This window comes from Eptesicus fuscus, chromosome 22 (assembly GCF_027574615.1).
Source record: "Eptesicus fuscus isolate TK198812 chromosome 22, DD_ASM_mEF_20220401, whole genome shotgun sequence".
Lineage (NCBI taxonomy): Eukaryota > Metazoa > Chordata > Mammalia > Chiroptera > Vespertilionidae > Eptesicus > Eptesicus fuscus.
Window position 1 is genome coordinate 18,646,033 of NC_072494.1, and position 23,971 is coordinate 18,670,003.

Consider the following 23,971-nt stretch of genomic DNA (forward strand, 5'->3'; position numbering starts at 1 on the left):
ATAAATTACTCAATGAGGATAAAATAAGGTAAAGATAGCAGAGCAGTGATAGCAGAGATTTCATTTCAGTTTATGAGAGGAAAATTAAGGTATGGAAAGTTCTGAGTCATAAAGCTTTAAACTGTAAATACAGTTGCACTAAAGATATTAATACTTTCTTTTTGCTCTTGTAGACCAATTCTCAGAGTTAAGAATTCTTAATATTGGGGACAAAGAGGATAGCATTCATCCTTAATAGAATTAAATATGTATTTTGTATTTTTAAAAGCTTTGATTCTTATGGATGAACTTCACTTTGTGTTATATTATTTAGGCATAAGTTAAGCAATGTGGTCTTTTGTAGCTAATTTGTGTGATTGGGGTATTTTAAAGCGATTGAGGTGAAGCATTTTGAATTTCTCAATGGGTTTTAAAAATATTCTCTTAAGCATTAAAACCTGTTCTTTTCTAGACAGCATCCTGTTGCTTTTGAGATCATTATGTTGCTGGGTTATTTTCAATCATAATCATCATATATATGTTTGTAATAAGGTTTGTCTGCAGGTCAGTCGATGCATGCATCTTCTAATGGAGGTCTACATGCCACAAAAAAGGTCCAGAAAAATCGAAATAATTATGCCTCAGTAGAATGTGGTGCCAAAATTTTGGCAGCTAATCCAGAAGCCAAGGTACTTAAGTATAAAAATTTTCTACACATATAGGAAGCTAGTGACTTTAATAAATATAGGCAGTGATTTTCTGGGGACTATATTTCAACATGAGCTGTTTCCTAATGCACTAGTAAATGTAGGATTATGCTTTTAAAGAGCTCTTCTTGTGTGAATTAAGTTATATTTGTTGATATACTGCACTCTATTTCTTTTGAAGACTATTTTTTAGAGCAGTTTTAGGTTCATAGCAAATTAAGAGGAAGGCACAGAGATTTCCCATCCCCTCCCTTACACATTACATTGCCTTCTCCATTATCAGTATATCCCCCACTAGAGTGATACATTTATTACAGTTGATGAACTTACACTGACACATTATTATCATGCAAAGCCCATAATTTTCAATCATTTGGTGGGTTTAGACAAATTATGTAATGACATGTATCCATCATTTTGGTAGTATGCAGGGTATTTTCACTGCCCTAAATATCCTCTGTGCTCTGCCCATTCATCCCTTCTTCCCCCAATTCCCTGGCCACCACTGATCTTTTTAGTACCTAATAGTTTTTTCTTCAGAATGACAAGTAGTTGGAATCATACAATATGTAGCCTTTAAGATTGGTTTGTTTTACCTAGTAACATGCATTTAAGTTTAGGCCCATTCTTATGCCTTGTTGGCTCATTTCTTTTTAGTGCTGAATAATATTCCATTGTCTGGATGCATATCACAGTTTATCCATTTACCTACTTAAGGACATGTTCCCTGTTTTTAATTAAACCTGTGTGAAATTTTAAAAAGGGAATAGCCAATAGAGAATCCTTTTTCTTTATAGTAATAGACATTTAATTTCAAATGTGTTGTTGTAAGGCTAACAGTGCTATAGCCATAACTGGTAATTTTTAGCCAAGTTAGTTTTTTTTCCCAAATGAGTGTTTCCGAGTCAGGTGTGTTTTAAGATCTAAAAATATAAAAATCCTAGACAGCTTTAGAATTGAAATAAATATTTTTACTTAAGTAATTTATTCATTCCCCTCTTTTTAAACTAGAGTACATCTGCTATTCTTATAGAAAATATGGATCTTTATATGTTGAATCCTTGCAGCACTAAGATTTGGTAAGTAATATAAAATTTAATAAAGCACACTCTATATATCCTATATAATAAAAGGCTAATATGCAAATTGTCCCCTCGGGAGTTCGACTGACCGGGAGTTCGACCGCTCGCTATGATGTGTGCTGACCACTAGGGGGCATTGCGGAACGAAGGCAGGCCCCGGCTGGCAGCTGGAAGGCCCTGATCAGCCCTGATTGCAGGACAGGCCTAGGGACCCTACCCATGCATGAAATTTTTGTGCACCAGGCCTCTAGTATGTACATATTATATTAAACTTTTGTGTTGGGGTTAGATTGATTTGTTCATGTAGTCACTTAACAAGCACTTGTGATTGTTTGGTGCTGGTAATGTGCTTACCTTAGGTCCTGGGATACAAAATTAGGACAAAATGCTTTTCCTATGAAGGAGGTAAAAAACAAAACAAAAACACCAAACCAAACCAGTGAAGAAAAGACAGAGAGGAAAATGTGAAATAACCAATTAGTGTTTATTAAATAACTAGAGGCCCAATGCATGAAGACTCATGCAAGAATGGGCCTTTCTTCCCCTGGCTGCCGGCACCGCCCTGCCGCTTGGCATCTGCATATGCAAATTAACCCGCCATCTTAGTTGGGTTAATTTGCATACTCCTGATTGGCTGGTGGGCATCATGAAGGTACAGGCAATTAGCATGTTACTCTTTTATTAGGTAGGTTCTATAAAATGGAGATAATAGCCTTTGCAGTTTAAGGATGGATTAAATAATCTAACATGGTATCTGACCCAGGGTGAGCATTCAGCATTCAGCTCATGTCAGCTTGCTTGCTGCATGAGTATCTCTCTGACACCTGATTGTTTTTACCATTTCCTAGAACTTGATTCTGTTGTTGTCCAAGATTACACACAGTATATTAATTTTAATGCTTTTCATTTATTTAATATTTAAATGTCGGTATATGATCTCATTTGATGTAATAGTTTATTAAAGTATCGAGTGCTAGATGTCATGAGTATTTCTTTTCTCCAAATGCCATATACAGTTTTAGTTTACACACATGGCACCATATTTTTCATTTATTTTTCTAAGCAGCAAGATTTGTGGCATTTTTCCATGTCCATAAATATAGGTCTCTGGCATAATTTTTTAACAACAGCTTTATTGCCTGACCGGCGTGGCTCAGTGGCTGAGTGTTGACCGATGAACCAGAAGGTCATGGTTTGATTCCCAGTCAGGGCACATGCCCGGGTTGTAGGCGCAATCCCCAGTGGGGGGCGTGCAAGAGTCATCTCATCATTGATGTTTCTATCTCTCCCTCTCGCTTCCTCTCTGAAATAAAAAAACATTAAAAAAATAAAAATAAAAACAGCTTTATTGAGGTATCATTGGAATACAATGAACTACATGTACACTAAACTGCAACATGTCAAAGTGTACAGTTAATTCACTTTGACATTTTATACATGAAACCATCACCTAATAAAGATAGGGAACATATCCATCTCCCCCCAAATTTTCATGTGCTCCTTTGTAATTTTTCCTCCTACCCCCCTCACCACAGCAATTACACATCTGTTTTCTATCACTATAAATTACACTTTCCATATTTCTATATAATGGGAATATGTAGTTTCTTGTGCCATTTTTAACAGCTCTATGGTATTTTATTGTCTTGGTGGGCAATGAAATCAGTCCTCCTTTGTGAATCCTCTATGCCCGTGGTCGGTAAACTGCGGCTCGCGAGCCACATGCGGCTCTTTGGCCGATTGAGTGTGGCTCTTCCACAAAATATCACGGCCTGGGCGAGACTATTTTGAAGAAGTGGCGTTAGGAGAAGTTTAAATTTAAAAAATTTGGCTCTCAAAGGAAATTTCAATCGTTGTACTGTTGATACTTGGCTCTGTTGACTAATGAGTTTGCCGACCACTGCTCTATGCTAATTATTTAGGTTGACTACCATCCCCAACCCCCAAACTGTGCTTTGGTGTATTAAAATATATAAACAAGAATGAATGTTTGGAGTCATGTATCCTTAGGATAAATTTCAAAAAATGTATTGCTAAATCAAAGGCTATGGTACTTTTTTGAGACAATATACACTGAGTGGCCAGATTATTATGATCTCTGAACACATAATAATCTGGCCACTCAGTGTATAGACACACACACACACACACACACACACACACACACATATACTAGAGGCCCGGTGCACGAAATTCGTGCACAGAGGGGGGTTGTCCCTCAGCCCAGCCTGTATCCTCTCCAAAATGGGATGTGCGACTGCCCGTTTAGGCCCGATCCCAGTGGGATGTCCGACTGCCCGTTTAGGCCCGATCCCAGGGATCAGGCCTAAACGGGCAGTCGGACATCCCTCTCACAATCCAGGACTGCTGGCTCCCAACTGCTTGCCTGCCTGCCTTCCTGATTGCCCCTAACCGCTTCTGCCTGCCAGCCTGATCACCTCCTAACCACTCTGCTGCCAGCCTGTTGCCCCCAACTTCCCTCCTCTGCTGGCCTGGTCACCCCTAACTGCCCTCTCCTGCAGGGCTGATCACCTCCAACTGCCCTCCCTTGCAGGCCTGGTGCCTCCCAACTGCCCTCTCCTGCTGGCCATCTTGTGGTGGCCATCTTGTGTCCACATAGGGGCAAGATCTTTGACCACATGGGGGCAGCTATATTGTGTGTTGGAGTGATGGTCAATCTGCATATTACTCTTTTATTAGATAGGATAGAGGCCTGGTACAGGTGTGGGGGCCAGCTGGTTTGCCCTGAAGGGCGTCCCGGATCAGGTGGGGGTTCCCTTGGGGTGTGGGGCAGCCTGAGCGAGGGGCCTGTGGTGGTTTGCAGGCCGGCCATGCCCCCTGGCAACCCAAGCAGAGGCCCTGGTATCTGGAATTTATTTTCCTTCTACAATTGAAATTTTGTAGCCTGGAGTGGAGCCAAGCCTGGGGCTCCCTCCGAGGCCCGGCAGCCATTTGTGTTGGGGTTATAATTGAAACTTTGTTGCCTTAAGCAGGTGGGCCTGGCCAGGGTGTGCGGAAAGCTTTGCTTCCTCTGTTGCTGGCGGCAACCCTGGCCTGCTCTCTCAAGCTCCATTCTGCCGCCATTTGTTTGAATTTGTTTACCTTCTGCAATTGAAACTTTGTAGCTTGAGTGGAGGCTTAGGCCTGGCCAGGGCAGGCGGAAAGCTTGGCTTCCTCTGTTACCTAGGAAACCTTGCTCTCTGTGGCTGTAGCCATCTTGGTTTGGGTTAATTTGCATACTTGCTCTGATGGGATGGTGGGCGTGGCTTGTGGGTGTGTCGGAGGTATGGTCAATTTGCATATTCGTCTATTATTACATAGGATATATTAGAGGCCTAGTGCATGAATTCATGCATGGGTGGGGTCCGGCCAGCCTGGCCAGGGGAGGGGACATGGGCATTTGGCTGGCCTGCCTGCTGGTTGAACTCCTGGTTGAGGGGACAATTTGCATATTAGCCTTTTATTATATAGGATATACACTGAATGGCCAGGTTATTATGTGTTCAGAGATCATAATAATCTGGCCACTCAGTGTAGTGTATATGCCAAACTGCCCTAGACTAGTCAGTTTATACTATCACTAGCTGTTCTTAGTAAAGTCATTTCTTCTCCAAGAATGACCTTTCTCATTAAAAAAAATAATCTTTAAAAAAATATTATGGCATAAAATCAAGATCTGTTTATTTGTAGTCTCCCCTCCCACACTAAAAATATGCTTGGGAAATATCGGTGTTCCCTTATAGATAACTAAGGCTGCAAATCCTCCTTCTTCATTTTTAAACAAGTCACTTTATGAACATCTGGTTTATGCATACTATTAATGTAATGTTTAATATGAACTGTTGTTTTAATTGGTTTATCTAAATTGTCTTGTGTTGTTTTTTTTTAAAGGTTTGTTATTGAACTTTGTGAACCAATTCAAGTAAAGCAGTTTGATATTGCAAATTATGAATTATTTTCTTCTACCCCTAAAGACTTTCTGGTTTCTATCAGTGACAGGTAAATTCTAAAGTTGGTTTCTATAAAATTTATGCTGGATCTCTAGAATAAAAATTTTTTAACTGGATCACTTTTTAAAATTTTAATTATTTTATGTTTTATATTAATGTGTTAATTTATAGGACCAGTAATAATACTACTGTAGTGTAGGCACTTGTTAAGTAGTTTACTTTCATTAACTCATATAGTGCTTCTAACAACCATATATTATTGCCTTCTAAGATGAGGTCTTTTGAATGTTCTTAAAAGAAATGAGTAATTTATATCATGAATTTATATCATGAGGTATACTTTTTTTAAAGTATATTTTGAAACTTTTTTGTTGGTGTGTGTGATGATAAAAGAAAAACTAAACATAATTTGTAAGGAATTCGGTAAAGAGCCACAATTCTGTCAACCAAAGATAACTATTATTAACATGTTATATATTTCTTCATGTTTTCTATGTATTTATTTACTAATCCTACAAGTAAATTCAGTTTTTACTGCTTACATCCTGAAAATATTCTTTTGTCTTTTAAACAGATTATTTTAAATGAGTATTTAATATTTCCTCCCCAATGAAGTTTATTCATTCTATAAATACTTTTTGAGTGCCACCAATGTGCCATGTAGGATGCTGTTATTTATTTAACCATCCTTCTATTATTGATCATGAAGGGTTTTCCATGGCGTTTCTTCCCCACCCCACACTGAGCATTGCATATTTTTAAAATAAATCTTCAAGACCTCTTGAGAATTCCATCCACTTTTTCCTCCACTAATCTTGCTCAGATAACTTCCTTTTTTCTAAGCTGAAAATATTTATAATGTCACATGGCCATATCAGCTTTGACAGTGTGTGTGTTGTGTTTTTGTGATAATAGAGCACATGCTATAATAATAAATAACTTTAGGTTTTTTATATTAGATTTCCTTTTCAAGATGGTATAGCTATGTTAGATTTGTGAAATGCAAATATGATTTTAAAAGGTCTCTTCTGTTTCCCTGCCCCTCAGTATTTTTATTTATACTTTATTTCATCGCGCACTGGTCAGCACAGGAAGAGTAGCACCTCCTTCTTCCACAACAATCTGGCTACTTCCCGGTTCACAACCTCCAGTTTACTTGAAAGCCCTCTCAAGAAGCAATCCTGATCCCATTTTCATCTTCTTGTCTTCCCTTCTATTTGATAATGGTGTGATTTTTCAAAATGTTCTTGCTCCATATAAAAGAACCTCTTAGAGTTTTAGTTGGAAAAGAAAATGTATGTATTCCACTCAATATTTAACTCCTATTTAAACTATGTTAAGTCACAATGTTCACCTGGAGAGGAAAAAAGTATTAATGATATATTTTGAAGATGTGATGGGACCTCTCAATATGTATTTCATGATTTTTTACAAAGAATATTTCTGTTTTCTAGGTATCCCACAAATAAGTGGATTAAACTAGGGACTTTCCATGGTAGAGATGAGAGGAACGTCCAGAGTTTCCCTTTAGATGAACAGATGTATGCAAAATATGTGAAGGTAATGTTTACACATACGGGACTGTGTTCCAGAATGAAAACACACCTATTACTCATACTTTATAACCTCACTACACCTGCTTAGAAATCAGAAAAATTAAGTGGAAGTTTACTGAAGTATAACATTTAACAAAATAATTTTTACTTGGATACATTATTTTCTGAGACAAATAGTAATATATTCCCTGAGACGAATAGTAATATATGTCCTTTGGTGTTACTGGAAACCTAGGCCAGTTTTTTGATATTTGTGGCTCTGATGAAATCCCAGATTATAACTTTAATTTTCTTGAGTCTTTATATAAAAGCTCATCTTCATAGTATCATATTTCTAATTTCAAAACCTATATCAGTGTTAGTCATTGAAGTCTTTAAAGCAGGTCTGAATTCGTATTAGAATCTGATTTTTAAGTCATTTCAACTTTATTATCCAGTTATTTGTTGTTGTTACAGATTTTGCCTTTTATGTTCAAGTAAAATATTCTGTGTGTCCAAATACCAATTTCAAATAAAGTCAACTTTTAAATGTTTTTATTCAGTATCCCTGCTGCTTTCTCCACCAATAAGTCAAATAGAATTATCACTCTTGAATTGATTTAGACTAAATATGGGAATTTTCTACTCTTCTCCTCCCTCCTTTTTTTCTTTAAAATAATAGCCATATTTTAAAGTACCACTGTGTCCATAATATGACCTTCTGGAATGACAGTAGCTCTAATTTCTCCCTTTTATTCCTTAAATGTGGAAACTTATAGCTACTAATTATCTTGAGGGATTTTACTGTCTGTGTCTTGTTAAGCATATATTAAATTGGCTTCTATAAGTGGATAAACTTGTAGTATTCTTACTCTCAGTATAAACATGCTAAATTTTATTTTTAAAATAGCTGATATTCTCAGAAAAATGAAGGTACATTTTCAGTTCCTTTAAAAATGAATACTAAAATAATTGTTTAATGGCCTTTTTATATTAGCACAGTTTCTACACTGTGATGAGGGAAAGTATTAACAATTATTTGGCAGGTGATACAATTATATTTAATTTTATAATTCATACAGTTCACATGTTATGAAATAATTCTGAGGATCCTCCTTTACACCATCTACTTTGTTAATAATGAAACAGTATTTTCTTGTAGCATAAAAATATGCCAGAAAAGTCTTCCTACCTCGTCTCTTTGATGGTGGGAGACTATAGAGCATTTTGACAGTTTTCTAAAAAGTTATTTTCAGTAGAATTATGTCTAAAACAAAAAAACATGAAATGTCATATAAATTTACCTTGATTTTTCATATCCCAAAAGAACTAACCCCAAATCTATAAACTACTCTTTAGTATCTTATATTTTTAAAGTGGCTTGATATATACATATCTTCTAGTGCTTAAAGTTATGCCTGCATTATCATAGTATACCAAAAATTCATGCTTCCCCTAATACAATTTATATACAATATTGTAAAATAATATTTCATTTTATACTAGTTAATCTTTTTTCAATATGTATGTACATATATATGTATATCAACATATGTATTAGTATATAAATTCATATGTAGGTACATATATGATACATAACAATATTTAAAGTAATATAAGCCACAGGTTGTTTCTAGAGACTTTTTTACATTTTGAAGGCTTTCTTAACTAACTGAGAAATAAAACAGCAGCAATGAATTTTAACTTAATAGCCTTAATTTATTTCATCACAGTGAGATTGTACTTTTTAGTTGTGATGATAAAAATTTAAATCATTGCTTTGATTTCTGTAGAGAATTAAGGGTACTACAATTTTATCCATCAAAGTACATTGCTTTCTATACTTTAATTGTGCAATAAAATTTACAAATATTAAATGTTGCTTGTGGCATGTTATCCAAACTTTGGAACTGATTTCTTTTTCTTTTCCTTTCTCTTGCTTCAGATGTTCATCAAGTACATAAAGGTTAGCAACCTTCTCTTTTGCAATATTGGATAATAGGGCATGGCATACTACTGCATGGCAGAAAACACACAAACCTTTACAAGTGATGATTTTGGGGAAATGAGAACTTTTTAGAAGTGTTATAAATGAAAATCTGAGTACATTGTTGGATAATCTCAGAGCACAGTATTAACTTCCCATTTCATATGCTTTTATTCTTAGGTGGAGTTGGTATCCCATTTTGGATCAGAGCACTTTTGTCCATTAAGCCTTATAAGGTAACACAGAACAAAATACATTATTGAGTGGTTTATAAATAAAACAATACACAAAAATCCCAGTATGTTTAAAGTGAAGAAGTAATTTGCTATTCTGTGAAGTTAATACCACGGAAATATAAGCTCCTAAACTGGTTTTGCTCTTGAATACATTTTAAGAAAATGTCAAAATTTCCTCTGTTAAGTAAAAATAACCATCATTTTATGTGTTGGGTTTAGTTTACTTGCTATTTTGCTATCACAGTAATACAGGAGACTTTTAGACTAATATCAGAACTTGGTCATTATATTTGTAAGTGCCTTAAATAGATTAATTTTACATTAACAGTGGCTTACTGCAGTGTAAGGAATAGTCATTTTGAAGTCCAACCCTCAAAACATGACCAAAGTTAATATATTTCATCATTTATTGTGAAGAGATAACTCTTAACTCCGTTTTGTTTTGAGAATCTTTAATGAAGTTGTTGTTAATAGGGTATTTGGCACTAGCATGGTGGAAGAATATGAAGAGATTGCTGATTCCCAGTATCAGTCAGAACGGCAAGAATTATTTGATGAGGAGTATGGTAAGTGACTAGTATGTATATACTAGAGGCCCAGTGCACGAAATTTGTGCAGGGGCGGGGGGTGAGTGGGGGAGTGGTCCCCTCAGCCCAGCCTACACCCTCTTGCAATCCGGAACCGCTGGCTCCAAACCACTGGCCTACCTGCCTGATTGCCCCTAACTGCTTGCCTGCCTGCCTGATCGCCCACCTGCCTGATCGCCCCTAACTGCTTGCCTGCCTGCCTGATCGCCCCAACTGCTTGCCTGCCTGCCTGATCACCCCTAACCACTCTGCCTGCCTGCCTGATCGCCCTTAAGTGCTCGCCTGCCTGCCTGATCGCCCCTAACCACTCACCTGCCAGACTGATCACCCCTAACCACTCTGCCTGCCTGCCTGATCACTCCTAACCACACACCTGCCTGCCTGATTGCCCCTAACCACTCTCCTGCCTGCCTGACTGCCTGCTTGATTGCCCCTAACCACTCTCCTGCCTGACTGATCACTCCTAACCACCTCTGCTTCGGCCCCTGCTGCAGCGGCTTCGTCCTAAAGGATGTCCGGAATGATGTCCAGAAGGTTGTTTGGCTGTCCAGTCTAATTAGCATATTATGCTTTTATTATTATAAAATTTTTTTCTTTTTTAAATTGTATAGTAATGGGTAACTATAGATCAGTTTAAAAAATTAATATGTTGGTTGTCTTTAGACTTTAGGTTTGTTGTTTTTAACCTTAACTAATTTTTTCTTAAACCTATTTTCTAAAATGATTTTCTACTTTGTAATTTGACTTGTCTTCCAAGCTTATCAATCAGTATTTGTAATTGGAGCTCCCTTCCATAACATCTGTGCTATAAATTATGATTCTTTATCTATGCCAGGCCCAAAACCTATTAAACTCATAAGATAACTGAAATAGTAGAATTGAGCATTAATTTCTTTGATTTGCTTTGGAGCCAAAAGCAAGCACATTGAAGCCTGAGACTTTGAAAAACACCTGTGAGCCTGAAGGGTTAGGAGGGTTTATGACACACTCCATTTCTACTTTATCAAGTCCTTCCTAGTTTTAAAATCTCTTAAACCATAATCTGAACAAACTAAATTTTCCCTTCAGTGTTTCTATAAATGAAATGAAGACATTGCTGATTAACCCTTTGCACTTGCTTGCTTTTTTCTCGATTCCTTTATTCTACTCGGGATTTAATTTTTTAAATACCCCAGATTTTACAAAGTATGGCAGTAGAATAAAAAAACTGGAGTTTCATTTCATACAAACTTATTTATTTGGATTTTTTTATATTTCAAATTATTGATACATTCAAAGAGTAATTTTAATCTCGACATCCGAGTGCAAAAAGTTAAAATTTTGTTAATCAGTAGAATTACTTTCCTTGGTTTACATCTATTGGATAAGTGACTTCTGAATCTCATTTTCTTTTTGTCAACATATTTTAGATGTATAATGAATATCTATACTAATAAAAGGGTAATATGCTAATCAGGGGGGACGTCTTCTGGACGTCCATCCGGACAAAACCACAGCGGCTGCGAGGGTCTAGGCTAGTGCCATGCAAGGGGGTGTGGGTGGGCGGCCCCTTTTGCAGAGCCAGCAAGAAGGCCCAGTGCACGAAAGCCCCCTTCCGCAAAGGTAGCGCGGGACAGGCCGCCGCATGGCCCAGTCCCAGTGCTGCCCCTTTCGCAGGGGCAGCAGCGTGGGCCCGGTCCAGGCACCACACCTCTGCAGAGGCTGGACGGGGTGCAACCTGCTGTGCCTAAAACTCCCACAGCCCCTCCTGCAGCCAGCCTGGCCCCAGATCGCCCCCCACCCACCAGTGGGTGGGGGGCAGGGCCAGCACTAAGAAGCAAGGGCCGAGGGCCTGCAGCTTCGGTGGCTGGCAGTGGCAGCAGCAGCAGCGGGGTGATGGGGGCAGCGCCTTCCCCTGATCATCACGGTCTCCTCCTGCAGAGGAGAACATCCCCTGAGGGCTTCTGGACTATGAGAGGGGGCAGGACAGGCTGAGGGACCTCTCTCCCCCGCCCCGAATTTTGTGCACCGGGCCTCTGGTTTATTATAAAATTTGTTTTAAATGTCAGCTGACTTGGACATAATCTGAGCTGTTAAACATGTTATAGAGATAGTTCTCAATATAAGTACCTTCATTGTCTCTTTAAACAGATTATCCATTGGACTATAATACTGGGGAGGATAAAGCCTCAAAAAACCTTCTTGGTTCCGCTACAAGTAAGTATGTTGGGGATTTTCCCAGTCACTGTTAAAGTGTTTCTTAACTTTTTCTCCCTGACACATGTGGTCATTTTGTTGTGGTGTAGTTTAGGAGGCTCATCCTCCAAATGTTCAACTTTGAGTTGAATTTAGATACTGATTTTTGAAAGATAGTTCTATGGAAATAAAATTGAAAGGATGGATGAAAAGAAAGAGGAGAGGTAAAAACACAAGCATAAAGTTAGTTCTACTCTTAATTAAGTGTTCATAATATTAGGCAAATTCCTTACAGCAAGGAAAGGAGTATGAATTCACTTAGGGACAGACTTTAAAGAGGTCCCAGACATTAGTAGGAGCAGCTAACTAACCATACCGGATGGGAAAGGAATTTGAATTGTAATTTCAGAGGTTGTTACCCATCAGTGAAATCCTACCAAGGGAGGATTCTTTCATCTGTGGATATGATTAGTTTCCTATTTAAATATAAACGCTGTTCCATAATAATAATGATTCCCAAGGAATAACAATAATAGTAATATTAATACACTCTTTGAAAACTAAAGAAACAGTGCCTATGATTAGTGGTTTTGTTCTTGTCATTCCAACCTACTATGTGAACCTAATGGTAGGCTAGCTAAGGAGACTTCTGGAAAAAACTGTTACTGACACTTTGTTTTTATATTAGAATGTGGGTAGGTATATTTTAATGTTTGTTATTTTTTATTATTCCTGAAGAATGTAAAAGTTACTAGAAGAAGCTTCCTTTTTATTTGGAGATTAATTTAGAAGATCTTAGTAAAATAGATTAATTGCTTATGCTTTTTCCTTGTTGTTTTTAGTGAGTTAAATTGCTTGAGTTCCAGTCTCACAGCCCATTGACTCTAGCTCTTTTAGATACTCACCCATAGTACATATACTAAGCATATCTATCTAAGCCACAGTATCTGGAGTTGAGTTATTTCTCTTTCTCTTTTATTTTCTCCTTCCTGTCTTCCTCTTTATATAGACTTGGATAGATTTTTATTTTAGTCCTCACCCAAGGATATGTTACTGATATTTAGAGAGAAAGAAAGGGGGAGAGAGAAAGAGATAAAGATTGATATGAGAGAGAACTATTGATTGGTTGCCTCCCATATGTGCCCTGACTGAGGATCAAACCCACAACCTTTTTGGTGTACGTGATGCTGTTTTGCCTACCTGGTTATTAATATTAATTTTGATGTCCTTAAATATGTATTTAAAAATTCTATGTTACATAATACTCTTCATAGTTCAGTGTTGCTGAACTAGCTATGACAAAGCATCATTATTTTATAGAGTCAGAAAATAGTCCCAGATAAAAGATCTCTAATTTTTTTGAAGGTTACTGGAAAGGAGGGAGCCTTTTAGGGAAATAATGCCTTAACTGTAATTTTAGATAAAGAAAAACCCATTGATATTTTTGGTTTCTTTTTCTATCTTCATACAGGATTAACGCATGGATACCACTAAAACCTAGTTATAGTTTAGTGGGGGTATTTCCCTATTTGTAATTACTACACTGACCAATGTATTATGTTAATTAATTAGATATAGAATATGTTTTAGATCCTACTTTTTGGATTTTTCTCTTTGAAGGTGTATTTCCTGTTAACACATCATTTATTTTTCTTTTTATGGCTCTTGAAGGGTACTCCATTTATCTTGCAGTGTTCTAGGTGTATAGTGAGACTAGATGGGTGGGAGGATGTCAGCTGAGCCTAAGCATTGAAAAGGGGTTTTAAATGATCTCCATCTCTTGAAGTTTCAGAAGGAGAGAGGCAGCAGGAGCTGTGTTATCATAAGGCTGGTAGGCGTGACCTAACACTGCTGCCTTCTATGCCTGTGTCCTAGTTTTCTCTGAAGAGTCTGGGACTGTTTTTGCGTCTGAGCTAGGTACCGCCTCCAAGATGGTGTAACTTTAAGGAGTAAATAAGAGTGGAATCAGGTCAAAGAGCTAGTCTCTGGCACTAGAATGTCCAAGTTTGACTACAATTATCACCACATTCTAAATTAGCTCAGTTGGCCGACTTTGAACCTAATTTATTGCAGGTATTTATATAGCATCTCCTAAACAATTCTGTGTCTTTAATCTTCATAGAAACTCCTTTTTCCTTTTGCTATTGAACTGTGAGTAGCAATAGGTAATATATGTCACCAGAGTGTGTTGCTTCTGATGGGACTTGGTTATCAAAAAGCATGCATCCTGCATATTTAGAAATTCTTGATATTATATAGTTTACTTATGCCAAAAAGGAAGAAATTACTTAGAACGGGTTCTTGGTTCTGTGAGTATGTGTGTGCCATTTCTGGCAACTCTTCACCTGATTCTTTCGATTACATTCTTGAACCAGAACATTTACATATTTTACATCAATAAGAATTTTTCATACCACTCTGCTTTCCTTGTGTGTTGTCCCGTGGATTTTCCAGACCACTCTCTATGTTGATGTTCTTGCAAGTCTGCCTTTACTCCTCAGTATGGTCTGCCTTTTGTTAGATTGCAGATCTGCTGAAGGCCAGGTTTCTGTGTGTTTGTTTAAGACAAAGTATAGTTTTTATTATCAGTCAAAGTATTTTTTATGATTGTATATACTTAAAGTCCTAGAAGGAAGAGAGAGTAAAGCACGCTGCAAAAGTAGATTAATGCACACAGGAAGAAGTAGACTTTTTGTTGGTTTGTCTTGTTCCGTTGTAGCATAGGTCGTCTGTCTTCTGTGTCAAAAAGAGCTGTTGCTGTGCTGGACACTGAGTACAACATACTGATATTTGGTTCCTAGGAGGATTTAATTCTTAAAGGGAAGATATGGGATGAATAGTTGCCTAACTCAAAGATAAGGGGGTTAGCTAATCCAGGAGAAATTAGGGAGAGGTATCTAACTTGGCACTCTCTTTCAGATTATTACCTTTGCCTATACTGAAGGCTTTTTAGTGGCCTGATGACCATCATGGCAGGCTTGTCATGTGTTTGGGTCTAGATTGAGAAGGGTCAGAGTAGAATATTCACAAAGCTGCTTTCTCTTGAAAGACAAAAATAAAAGATTACATTTGGCAGTGTTCTCTGAACATAGCAAAACTAGTTCTTGTAGGTTAGTTGGGTTGAGAAAGTATAAATTTGCTAAATTTTTTTCTGTTAACTTAAGTGGCCCCTGAAATGATGATAAATAATATTTTAAAGTGATGGATAGTATAAATCTTTACTGTATATGTTAGCATTAAAATTTAGTTTAAAATATGCTCTAAAGCTACTTTCTTTGTACAGATTAATAGACATGTTCTTTTCTTAAATTGTCGTATTTAATAAAAGGGTAATATGCAGATTGACCAAATGGCCAATGACCGGTTGATATGGTGTACACTAACCACCAGGGGGCAGATGCTCAATACAGGAGCTGTCCCCTGGTGGTCATTGCACTCACACATGGGGAGTGTCGCGGGAGCCACTAAGCCATCAGTTGGACATCCCCTGAGGGCTCCCGTCTGCAAAAGGGTGCAGGTCGGGCTGAGGGACACCCCCCCCGGCCCCCCCCCCCCCCCCCCGCCCAGTGCGAAAATGTTGTGCACCGGGCCTCTAGTTCTTTGATAATAAATACCCAAAAATTTGAAATCAGAGGTAAGAATTGCTCTTGGAAGCCCAAGGGACTAGAGCCGTGGTCGGCAAACTCATTAGTCAACAGAGCCAAATATTAACAGTACAACGATTGAAATTTCTTTTGAGAGCCAAATTTTTTAAACTTAAACTTCTAACGCCACTTCTTCAAATTAGACTCGCCCAGGCCGTGGTATTTTGTGGAAGAGCCACACTCAAGGAGCCAAAGAGCTGCCCGCATGTGGCTTGCGAGCCGCAGTTTGCCGACCACAGGACTAGAGCATAGACTTGATTCCAGCACTGACTGAGCTGCAGCTAGCAGGCGAAGAAGAGCCCATACTGCTATTGCACTATTGGTTGACATTAAAAGTGGGTTTATGAGGAAATAACAGTTTTCATTGCTCCTTCATCTTGGTTTGTGAGGATATATGGAGTTTCCATTCCTCTTTTTATCTCATGCTGAGGTATTTCCTTAGTCCTTAGAACTAAGGCTGTTTCTCTGTTTACCAGTTTGCCAGGCCAATGGACAAGGTTGACCTATAATCTTAGATATTCAAAAAGGAAATACAAAGCTTTCGTGTGTCATACTAATAATGATTGGAAACAGTTGCCCTGCTTTGTTGTCTTTCAGACTGTAGTATCATATTTATGTAAAGATCAAAGCTAATAACTCTACTGGTTATAACTTTTGAAGCGGTCTAGAGTCTCCCACTACTCCTACCATAAAGCACACATTTATAGGATCAACTTCAGGTGACAGTTCCCAGCCTTCTTGATTGGCTCCTTTTCCTCCTACATCCTTTCCAACTCTTCATATCTGTGGTTTTCATGGAAAGAGGGATAAAACCCTGTGGATCTCTCTAGGAATCCTAAGGAGACTAAGATAGAAATACTGCTGAGTCTTAATATGTAGCCCATGCCAGATCTTAGTATTTTAATAGGAGGAATACCTGATACTGATGAATTAATTTCTAGTGGCATGTCAGAGGTTAGATTGGGGATGGAAGTTAATGTCCCTGGAAGTTCCATTATATGATAGAAGGAAGCCAGCTCTTTGTCTAGTTCTGCTGTTTTGTGCTCCTCACGAACCTTCGGCTATTTAAATAGAGATGAAGGTTGGCACCACTGTACTCTTTACCCAAACATCCTCTTTGGAAAGAGGCAGGCAGAATGAGCAAATATGTAGATTGCTCTACATCCAACAATTGCAGTTTTATGTCTTAATGAATCTGCCTATGCTCATACTCCCCAGTTCACAAAAGAATTTGTGTGATTACTGTCCATAAAACATTGTCAAAGTTATCAATGAAAATTGATTCTATGCAGTATTAGTTTGGGGTTTAATCACATTACCAATAGATAGTATATGTTTATAGTTGAAAATAAAATCTTTCTGTTGCCCTTTGGGTAATAATCTTTTCATCTTGTTTATTTTTACCTATGATAATCACCTGTTTAGGAAAAACTTGTTTCCTCAGGTTTTTTGGCTTTTGTTTTAAACTGTAGAACATTCTTAAAGAAAAACAGGCTTTTCTGTAAAATACGATTTGGTTGTCATACTTCTTCCCTGTCTATATGTTGAATTAAACTTGAATTTTGTAAGGCTGAAGACAGTGTTTTGGTAAAAAGTTTGGGGAAGTTTTTTTGTTTTGTTTTTTTAAATATAGTTAACTTTTAAATTCCTTCTGAACATAACAATTCAGATTTATGTTTTAAACTTTTTGGCTGAAATTTGTGTCCTATACTGGACTTACATAGTAAGGTGAATAAAAAAGTAATTAGTTCAAAAAAATGCAAAAAGACCATTATAAATGGTTCTTTGATGATCTGGTATTAAGTCATATGAGAATATTTAGGTGTATTGGTATTTCTTTCTGATTGAATTTTGTTTTAGATGCCATTCTAAATATGGTGAATATTGCCGCTAATATTCTTGGAGCAAAATCTGAAGACCTGACAGAAGGTACCTAATACTTTTATGGGTCTTTTAAAATACCTGATACTCGAGGGAAAATTCCTAGTTAGGAAAATTAGTTAATAAGCCAAGCAGTTTGATTTTTCATTTAGAGATATAGAAATGATCCAAAGGAACCAGTCTTCTATTATTCATTGTTTATTATCAGTTGCACAAATTCTCTTTTATAATAGGATCCTGTCTTTATAAAATTCATAAATTTGTTTTTTGATTCTTCCTTGCTATAGAAGTAAAATGATCTTATCTCTTTCCTGAGGTTTTGGTGCCCTAATGGTACTTCACGTATGCTTCATTTAGCAAATAGCTACTCAGTTTAGAAAGCAATCCCTCCACCCCCTTACAGAATGCCAAATAAGAGTGTTATTAACAAGGAGAAGTAATCTTGCCCTTTAAAAACAACAGCTTAGTTCCAAGTACAAACTTAAAACTACCTATTTATTTCTTTTCATTCTCTTTAGAAACTCTTTCAGGTGTCTAAAAGGCATACTAACCATGTGAAATTACACGGAAGTTGCTCATCCTATTTGCTTTAGTTACCTGAGAAGCTGAGAAAGAATACACATTATTTGTGGTTGTGACCTTGTACAATCATATCTTTCTAAAAGAACATGGATGAAAATAGTCTGCTGTAGCAAACCTATTTGACTTTTTTCTTCTATCCTGATAAATTAAAGACCTTTATTTGTTATAGTTTCTTGGTATAGCTTTTAAAAATTAAACTCAACGTGGGCATCTTTCTTACAATAGGAAATAAAAGTATATCTGAGAATGCCACTGCTGCAGCTGCACCCAAAATGCCTGAATCCGCTCCTGTTTCAACTCCTGTTCCTTCACCTATGTAAGTTACATCGTGATATTCGAGTTCTCTTAAAATGTAGAACCAAGTCTATTAGTATATAAAAAGTACTTGTGATTTGTGAGTGAAATGATTATTATCTATAGAAACCTTCAAATCCTGGAGCAGACATGCTACAGCGACTTAAAACATCTTTGAGTTGTTTTTGGGTACTAGGAATACACTTTACTCCAAACCAACTATTTGTTGTTTTGGTATTATGTGTTACTTTTATTATTCACAATACTGAATTTTTTCCTTATTGCAAATAATTGACATAACTCTACAACATAAGTTTGAAGATAAATTTCAAAGGCCTGTTTTTATTAAGTTCAAATTTAAAAGCATTGATTAAGTATCTGTGCTATGTCTAGAAAACTATGAAGGGTACCTGAAATACCTAGAGCAGTGACTCCTAAATATGTGTTTGTCACACAGCAAACTCTTACAGTGTTTACTTTCTCAAATCGAATGATGTAGGTCTTTTCCAGGTTGCAGTGGGGCACTTTGGGCAGGGACGTATGCATTTATGTAATTAGCATGTGTGTATGTAACATAAAAAATTCTCTTTATTTATTGTTTTTGGTCTTTCTTTTTTTTTTTTTACCAGAGATGATTAAAGTGTTTGGCACTTCCACTTCTTATCTATAACAGATAAGCTATAATGACTTGGATAATTGGGTATAGTTATCATAAATTTAATTTATGTATATTTCATTCGATATACTCCCTGTAAAACTTTAAAAGACCCCCCTCCCCCGAGATACTCTATTTAAGAGTATAAGATATTTGAACATGAAATAGTTCAAGGTATAGATGTATGACGCAGGCAGTGGGTATGCTTGGAACTGTAATTCTTAAGTACTGTATAGTTCAAAAATAAAATTTTTGTGCTTTGAAGGGCATGTGACAAATTTGTATTTTCCCGTGTTAATTTTTTTTTTTTAGATTTTTACACAAGGATATTTTCCCATTGATTTTTAGAGAGAGGGAAAGACAAAGTGAGAAATGCATCAATTGGTTGCCTCCTGCATGGGCCCCAACCAGGTCCCGGGCCAGAGAGGAGCCTGCAACCGAAGTACTTGCCCTTGACTGGAATCAAACTCGGGACTCTTTGGTCCAAAGTCTGACACTATCCACTGAGCCAAACTGGCTAGGGCCTTGTGTTAACTGTTAAAGGGACTAAATATATCTATTGGGTGATTATACCATATTATGTGTCATTCCTAGAAGTTCCTAAGAAATCTATTTGGAATAGAGACGTTCTTGGTGTTTCTAATTATGTAGAGTTGTGATTGTTAGTCTTGATTTTGTAACTAGTCTTTTTATTAAAAAAAAACAAAGTATGTCTTATTTTTCAAAACTAAATGAAATTAATTTCATTTTACATATATACATACCTACACATATTCATACATGCTCACCCCATACATACAGGAGTATTTGTTGGAAGATCAGACTACTGTGACATATATTAGAGTTTGTTTTTTAAATACATATTTTTGCAAATTGTTTTGTTTCTTTACTTAAGTTTTCTTCATGTATGTTTGTCTTAAATTTTTTTATTATGATGTGACAATCATCTGATGAAAATAAAAGAATCCATGATATGGTGTCATGATTAGTTATTATGAAAAGATGACTTTTCTTTTCCCAAGCTTTAAGTAAAGCTCTGAATAGGGTGTACATAGATGGTATATGTAACTTAATTTTTACAAAGTAATTCCATTTATTTTTTTCTCCCCCTCCTTCTTCAGACATTGTCCTATTTTACTGTCATAATTTCTTTGGTAGATAATAAATGATATACCACCTGCATGTGTAAGAAATGTTATTAGTGTATCTAGTATCTATATAATCTATTTAGAGAAGCATAGCCTACCTATGGTTTAGTTCTGGTCCATTTACTGTTTTACTGTCAATAAAATAAAAGTATAGCTTTTAGATATTATTTAATTTATTCCTGTCTTTGCCATTGAGATGTCTTTATTCAAAGACATTCCCTGGCATTTTTAGTAATTTTTTAGAGGAGGAAAATTTGTATCTGCAGGGTTTTTTTTCTTTTTTATTCAAATTAGTTTACAGTAGGTCCTTGGGTTATTTTGGAGATCCGTTCCTACGGCGCAACATAACGCAATTTTCGCCATCAGAACCTACCTACATAAGCACCTACGTCACTCACATGGAGCCACATACACAGCAGTCATGAAGTGAAACAGTAAAAAAAATTTAAAAGAAATATAACAGTTCCTGACCTTTACCTGTGGTAAATAAATAATAAAAAACATAAAGCACATATGTACATACCTTGAAATGACGGAACTTTTTTTTTTATAAATAAATGGGAGATGGCGACATAACCATGAAACAACATACATCGAGTCCGATGTAACGGGAGAACTGCCTGTATTTTTTCAGATTGCATCTTTTGTGCAATATGGGCCTCACCCAGAAATGTATTCTCTTTATCTTGGAAAGAACCACAAACATAATTTACAGCACTTGTCCACTGACTTTATCCCTCATTCTCCCCTGCACTACACACACACTCCAGAGCTCAAGGATAGGATTGAGTTAGTGGCACTATTAGTTTATTATCACTAGGATTTTTACTAAAGTGGTTAAGTATTTGGTTTTACATAACAGAACATTAGCCAGATGGTATTAAGATTATTTTGGGGAAGTGGGGGATATGTTTCTTTTCCCTAAAGCAGATAACTGCATGTATGTGGTGCCACATTGGAATTCCTCAAACCATCCACAGAAAATGTGATTTGAGTCATCTGTCTGGTCACTTGATAAATGGTCTTTCTCTTGCCATTTCTGAATAATAATTTGTTTTTATAATGAAAATTATTTGACAAGGAAAAAGTCATCCAAAAGAAAAATTGAATTTCATCTGTATTTCTAGCCTTCCTTTTATCTTACATATGATACATTTTCCTTAAACAGAATTTTAACTTTAGATTTCTAATTAAAGCGATTTATAATTGTGATATATATTTCTAGGTTTGTAAACACTGAAGAACAGAGACATGACACAGAGCCATCATCACCAGATACTCCAAAAGAGAGCCCCATTGTACAGCTAGTTCAAGAGGACGAAGAAGAGGCAAGTCCATCTACGGTGACCCTTCTGGGTAGCGGAGAACAGGAGGATGAATCATCACCCTGGTTTGAGGCAGAGACACAAATATTTTGCAGTGAACTGACTACAATTTGTTGCATTTCTAGTTTTACAGAATACATATATAAAAGGTGCTCAGTTAGAGTTGCTCTTTATCGACAGCGCAGCAGAACTGCTGTGAGTGAAGGAAAAGATGATCTTGTGTTAGCTCAACCATCAATACCACTCCCTGCAGAATCAGTAGATGTTTCGGTATTACAGCCTCCTGGTGGAGAATTGGACAGTAAGAATAAGGAAAAGGAAGCTGAAACTGTTGTTGTAGGTGACTTAAGCAGCATGCACCAAGGTGATTTGATTAATCACACTGTAGATGTAATTGAACTTGAACCGAGCCGTCCACAAACTCTTTCTCAGTCACTTCACTTAGATGTTACTCCAGAAATCAATTCATTATCTAAAATAGAAGTATCTGAGCCTATTAAATATGAAGCAGGACACACACCATCACAAGTGATTCCCCAGGAGAGTTCTGCTGAGGTTGATAATGCAATAGAAAAGAAGTCAGAGAGTTTTAGTTCTACAGAGAAGCCAACTGTGATGATCTATGAAACTAAACACAGTGAAGTAATAGATAGGACTGTAAAAGAAGACATAAACTCCATGCAAATTATTACAAAGCTATCTGAAACAGTAGTGCCACCTATAAACACAGCTGCCGTGCCAGACAGTGAAGATGGGGAAGCCAAAATGAACATAGCTGACACACCAAAGCAAATGTTGACTCCTGTTGTGGAATCTTCTTCCTTACCTGAAGTGAAAGAGGAAGAACAATCTCCAGAAGATGCCCTTTTAAGAGGGTTACAGAGGACAGCTACAGATTTTTATGCTGAATTGCAAAATTCTACAGATCTAGGATATGCTAATGGAAATCTTGTGCATGGATCAAACCAAAAGGAGTCGGTATTCATGAGACTTAATAATCGTATTAAAGCCTTAGAAGTTAACATGTCTCTCAGTGGTCGATATCTGGAGGAGCTTAGCCAAAGGTAAGCTTTATTATGAATTAGCATAATCCACTTTGCACAGTGAATTAAGTATAGAAATGTGATCTTGACTAGAAGAGAGGATTTCATTATCTTCTGATATAATACTAGTAAGCACCATTTTAGCTGGAGAGAGAAAGTTACTTAGATATTGATCAGTTACCTAAAGGATTTACTTTCTGAGGAGTACTAAGTGACATAACACCTTGATTATTAGGTTAAATTTGAATTATCTATAATCAGTTTCTTCTTTCTTCTATTGCTTAACTTTAGCCATGTTGACTGTTTGATTCCAAGAGCACTCTTGGGAAAAATTATAATCTGTGGACTTTAAAGCTCTTAGTGGGACTTGACTAGATATTGTTAAAAAATTTAAGTGAAGTCTAGAGTGAACTGAACTGGATGATGAGGCAACATTTGCACTCTTTCAACAACTAAGATCCTGATTCTAGTTGTTATCAATTATGTTCTTATGTGCCAGGGGTGTGCTAGTGTGCTTGTGCAGTAATCCAGACCCTAGGCCCAGTTCTCCATGTTTTTAAACTTGTTTATTACTCTTTTAGCCCTTAAGTGTTTCTGTCCTTAGGGTTTCTCCTCCATCGTTTTTTAACTACCTAGGAACTAAGTGTCCAGAGTTTCTGATACACTACCTTTTTCTACTCTTCTTAAATCAAAATACTACAAGGTGTAGTCATTGTATCCTAAAGAGGTTTTATTCCTAATCTCTACATATAATGTATTGGCACGTTGCGTGTGTGTGTGTGCATGTATGCCCACTTAGCTACCACGTACCTGCTTTTGCCTCTCCCTGTCCCCTCTTGCCCCCCGCAAAGGAAACCACAGAAATCACTAATCTTGTTTTAAATTGAGGTAATTGACATACAACATTTTATTAGTTTCAGGTGTACAACATAGTGATTCAATATTTGTATCACAAAATGATCACCACAATAAGCCTAGTTAACATCCATAACCACATTTACAAGTTATTTTTTCTTATGATGAGAACTTTTAAGATCAATACTCTTAGCAAATATACAGCTCAGTGTTATTAACTATAGTCACCATGCTGTACATTACATCCCCATGATTTACTCATTTCATAACTGGAAATTTGTATCTTTTGTCCCACTTTACCCATTT

The 23,971-nt window shown here is 36.8% G+C and overlaps 1 protein-coding gene across 4 annotated transcripts in view; it reads left to right on the top strand.

Moving 5' to 3' along the window:
• SUCO (SUN domain containing ossification factor) overlaps positions 1-23,971 on the top strand; it is a 64,551-nt gene that overhangs the window by 25,206 nt on the left and 15,374 nt on the right. For 3 of the 4 annotated variants that reach the window (XR_003619206.2, XM_028152018.2, XM_054711675.1), the window contains 11 exons: positions 532-668; positions 1,698-1,765; positions 5,660-5,767; positions 7,173-7,278; positions 9,199-9,219; positions 9,421-9,476; positions 9,951-10,042; positions 12,194-12,259; positions 17,743-17,811; positions 18,571-18,661; positions 21,668-22,831. Coding sequence is in view for 3 of the 4 variants with exons in the window: in XM_028152018.2 (XP_028007819.2) it covers positions 532-668; positions 1,698-1,765; positions 5,660-5,767; positions 7,173-7,278; positions 9,199-9,219; positions 9,421-9,476; positions 9,951-10,042; positions 12,194-12,259; positions 17,743-17,811; positions 18,571-18,661; positions 21,668-22,831 (1,978 nt within the window). In the remaining variant the exon portion in view is untranslated. The remainder of the gene's footprint in view (positions 1-531; positions 669-1,697; positions 1,766-5,659; positions 5,768-7,172; positions 7,279-9,198; positions 9,220-9,420; positions 9,477-9,950; positions 10,043-12,193; positions 12,260-17,742; positions 17,812-18,570; positions 18,662-21,667; positions 22,832-23,971) is intronic. The other variant, XM_008145855.3, reaches the window with a different exon arrangement.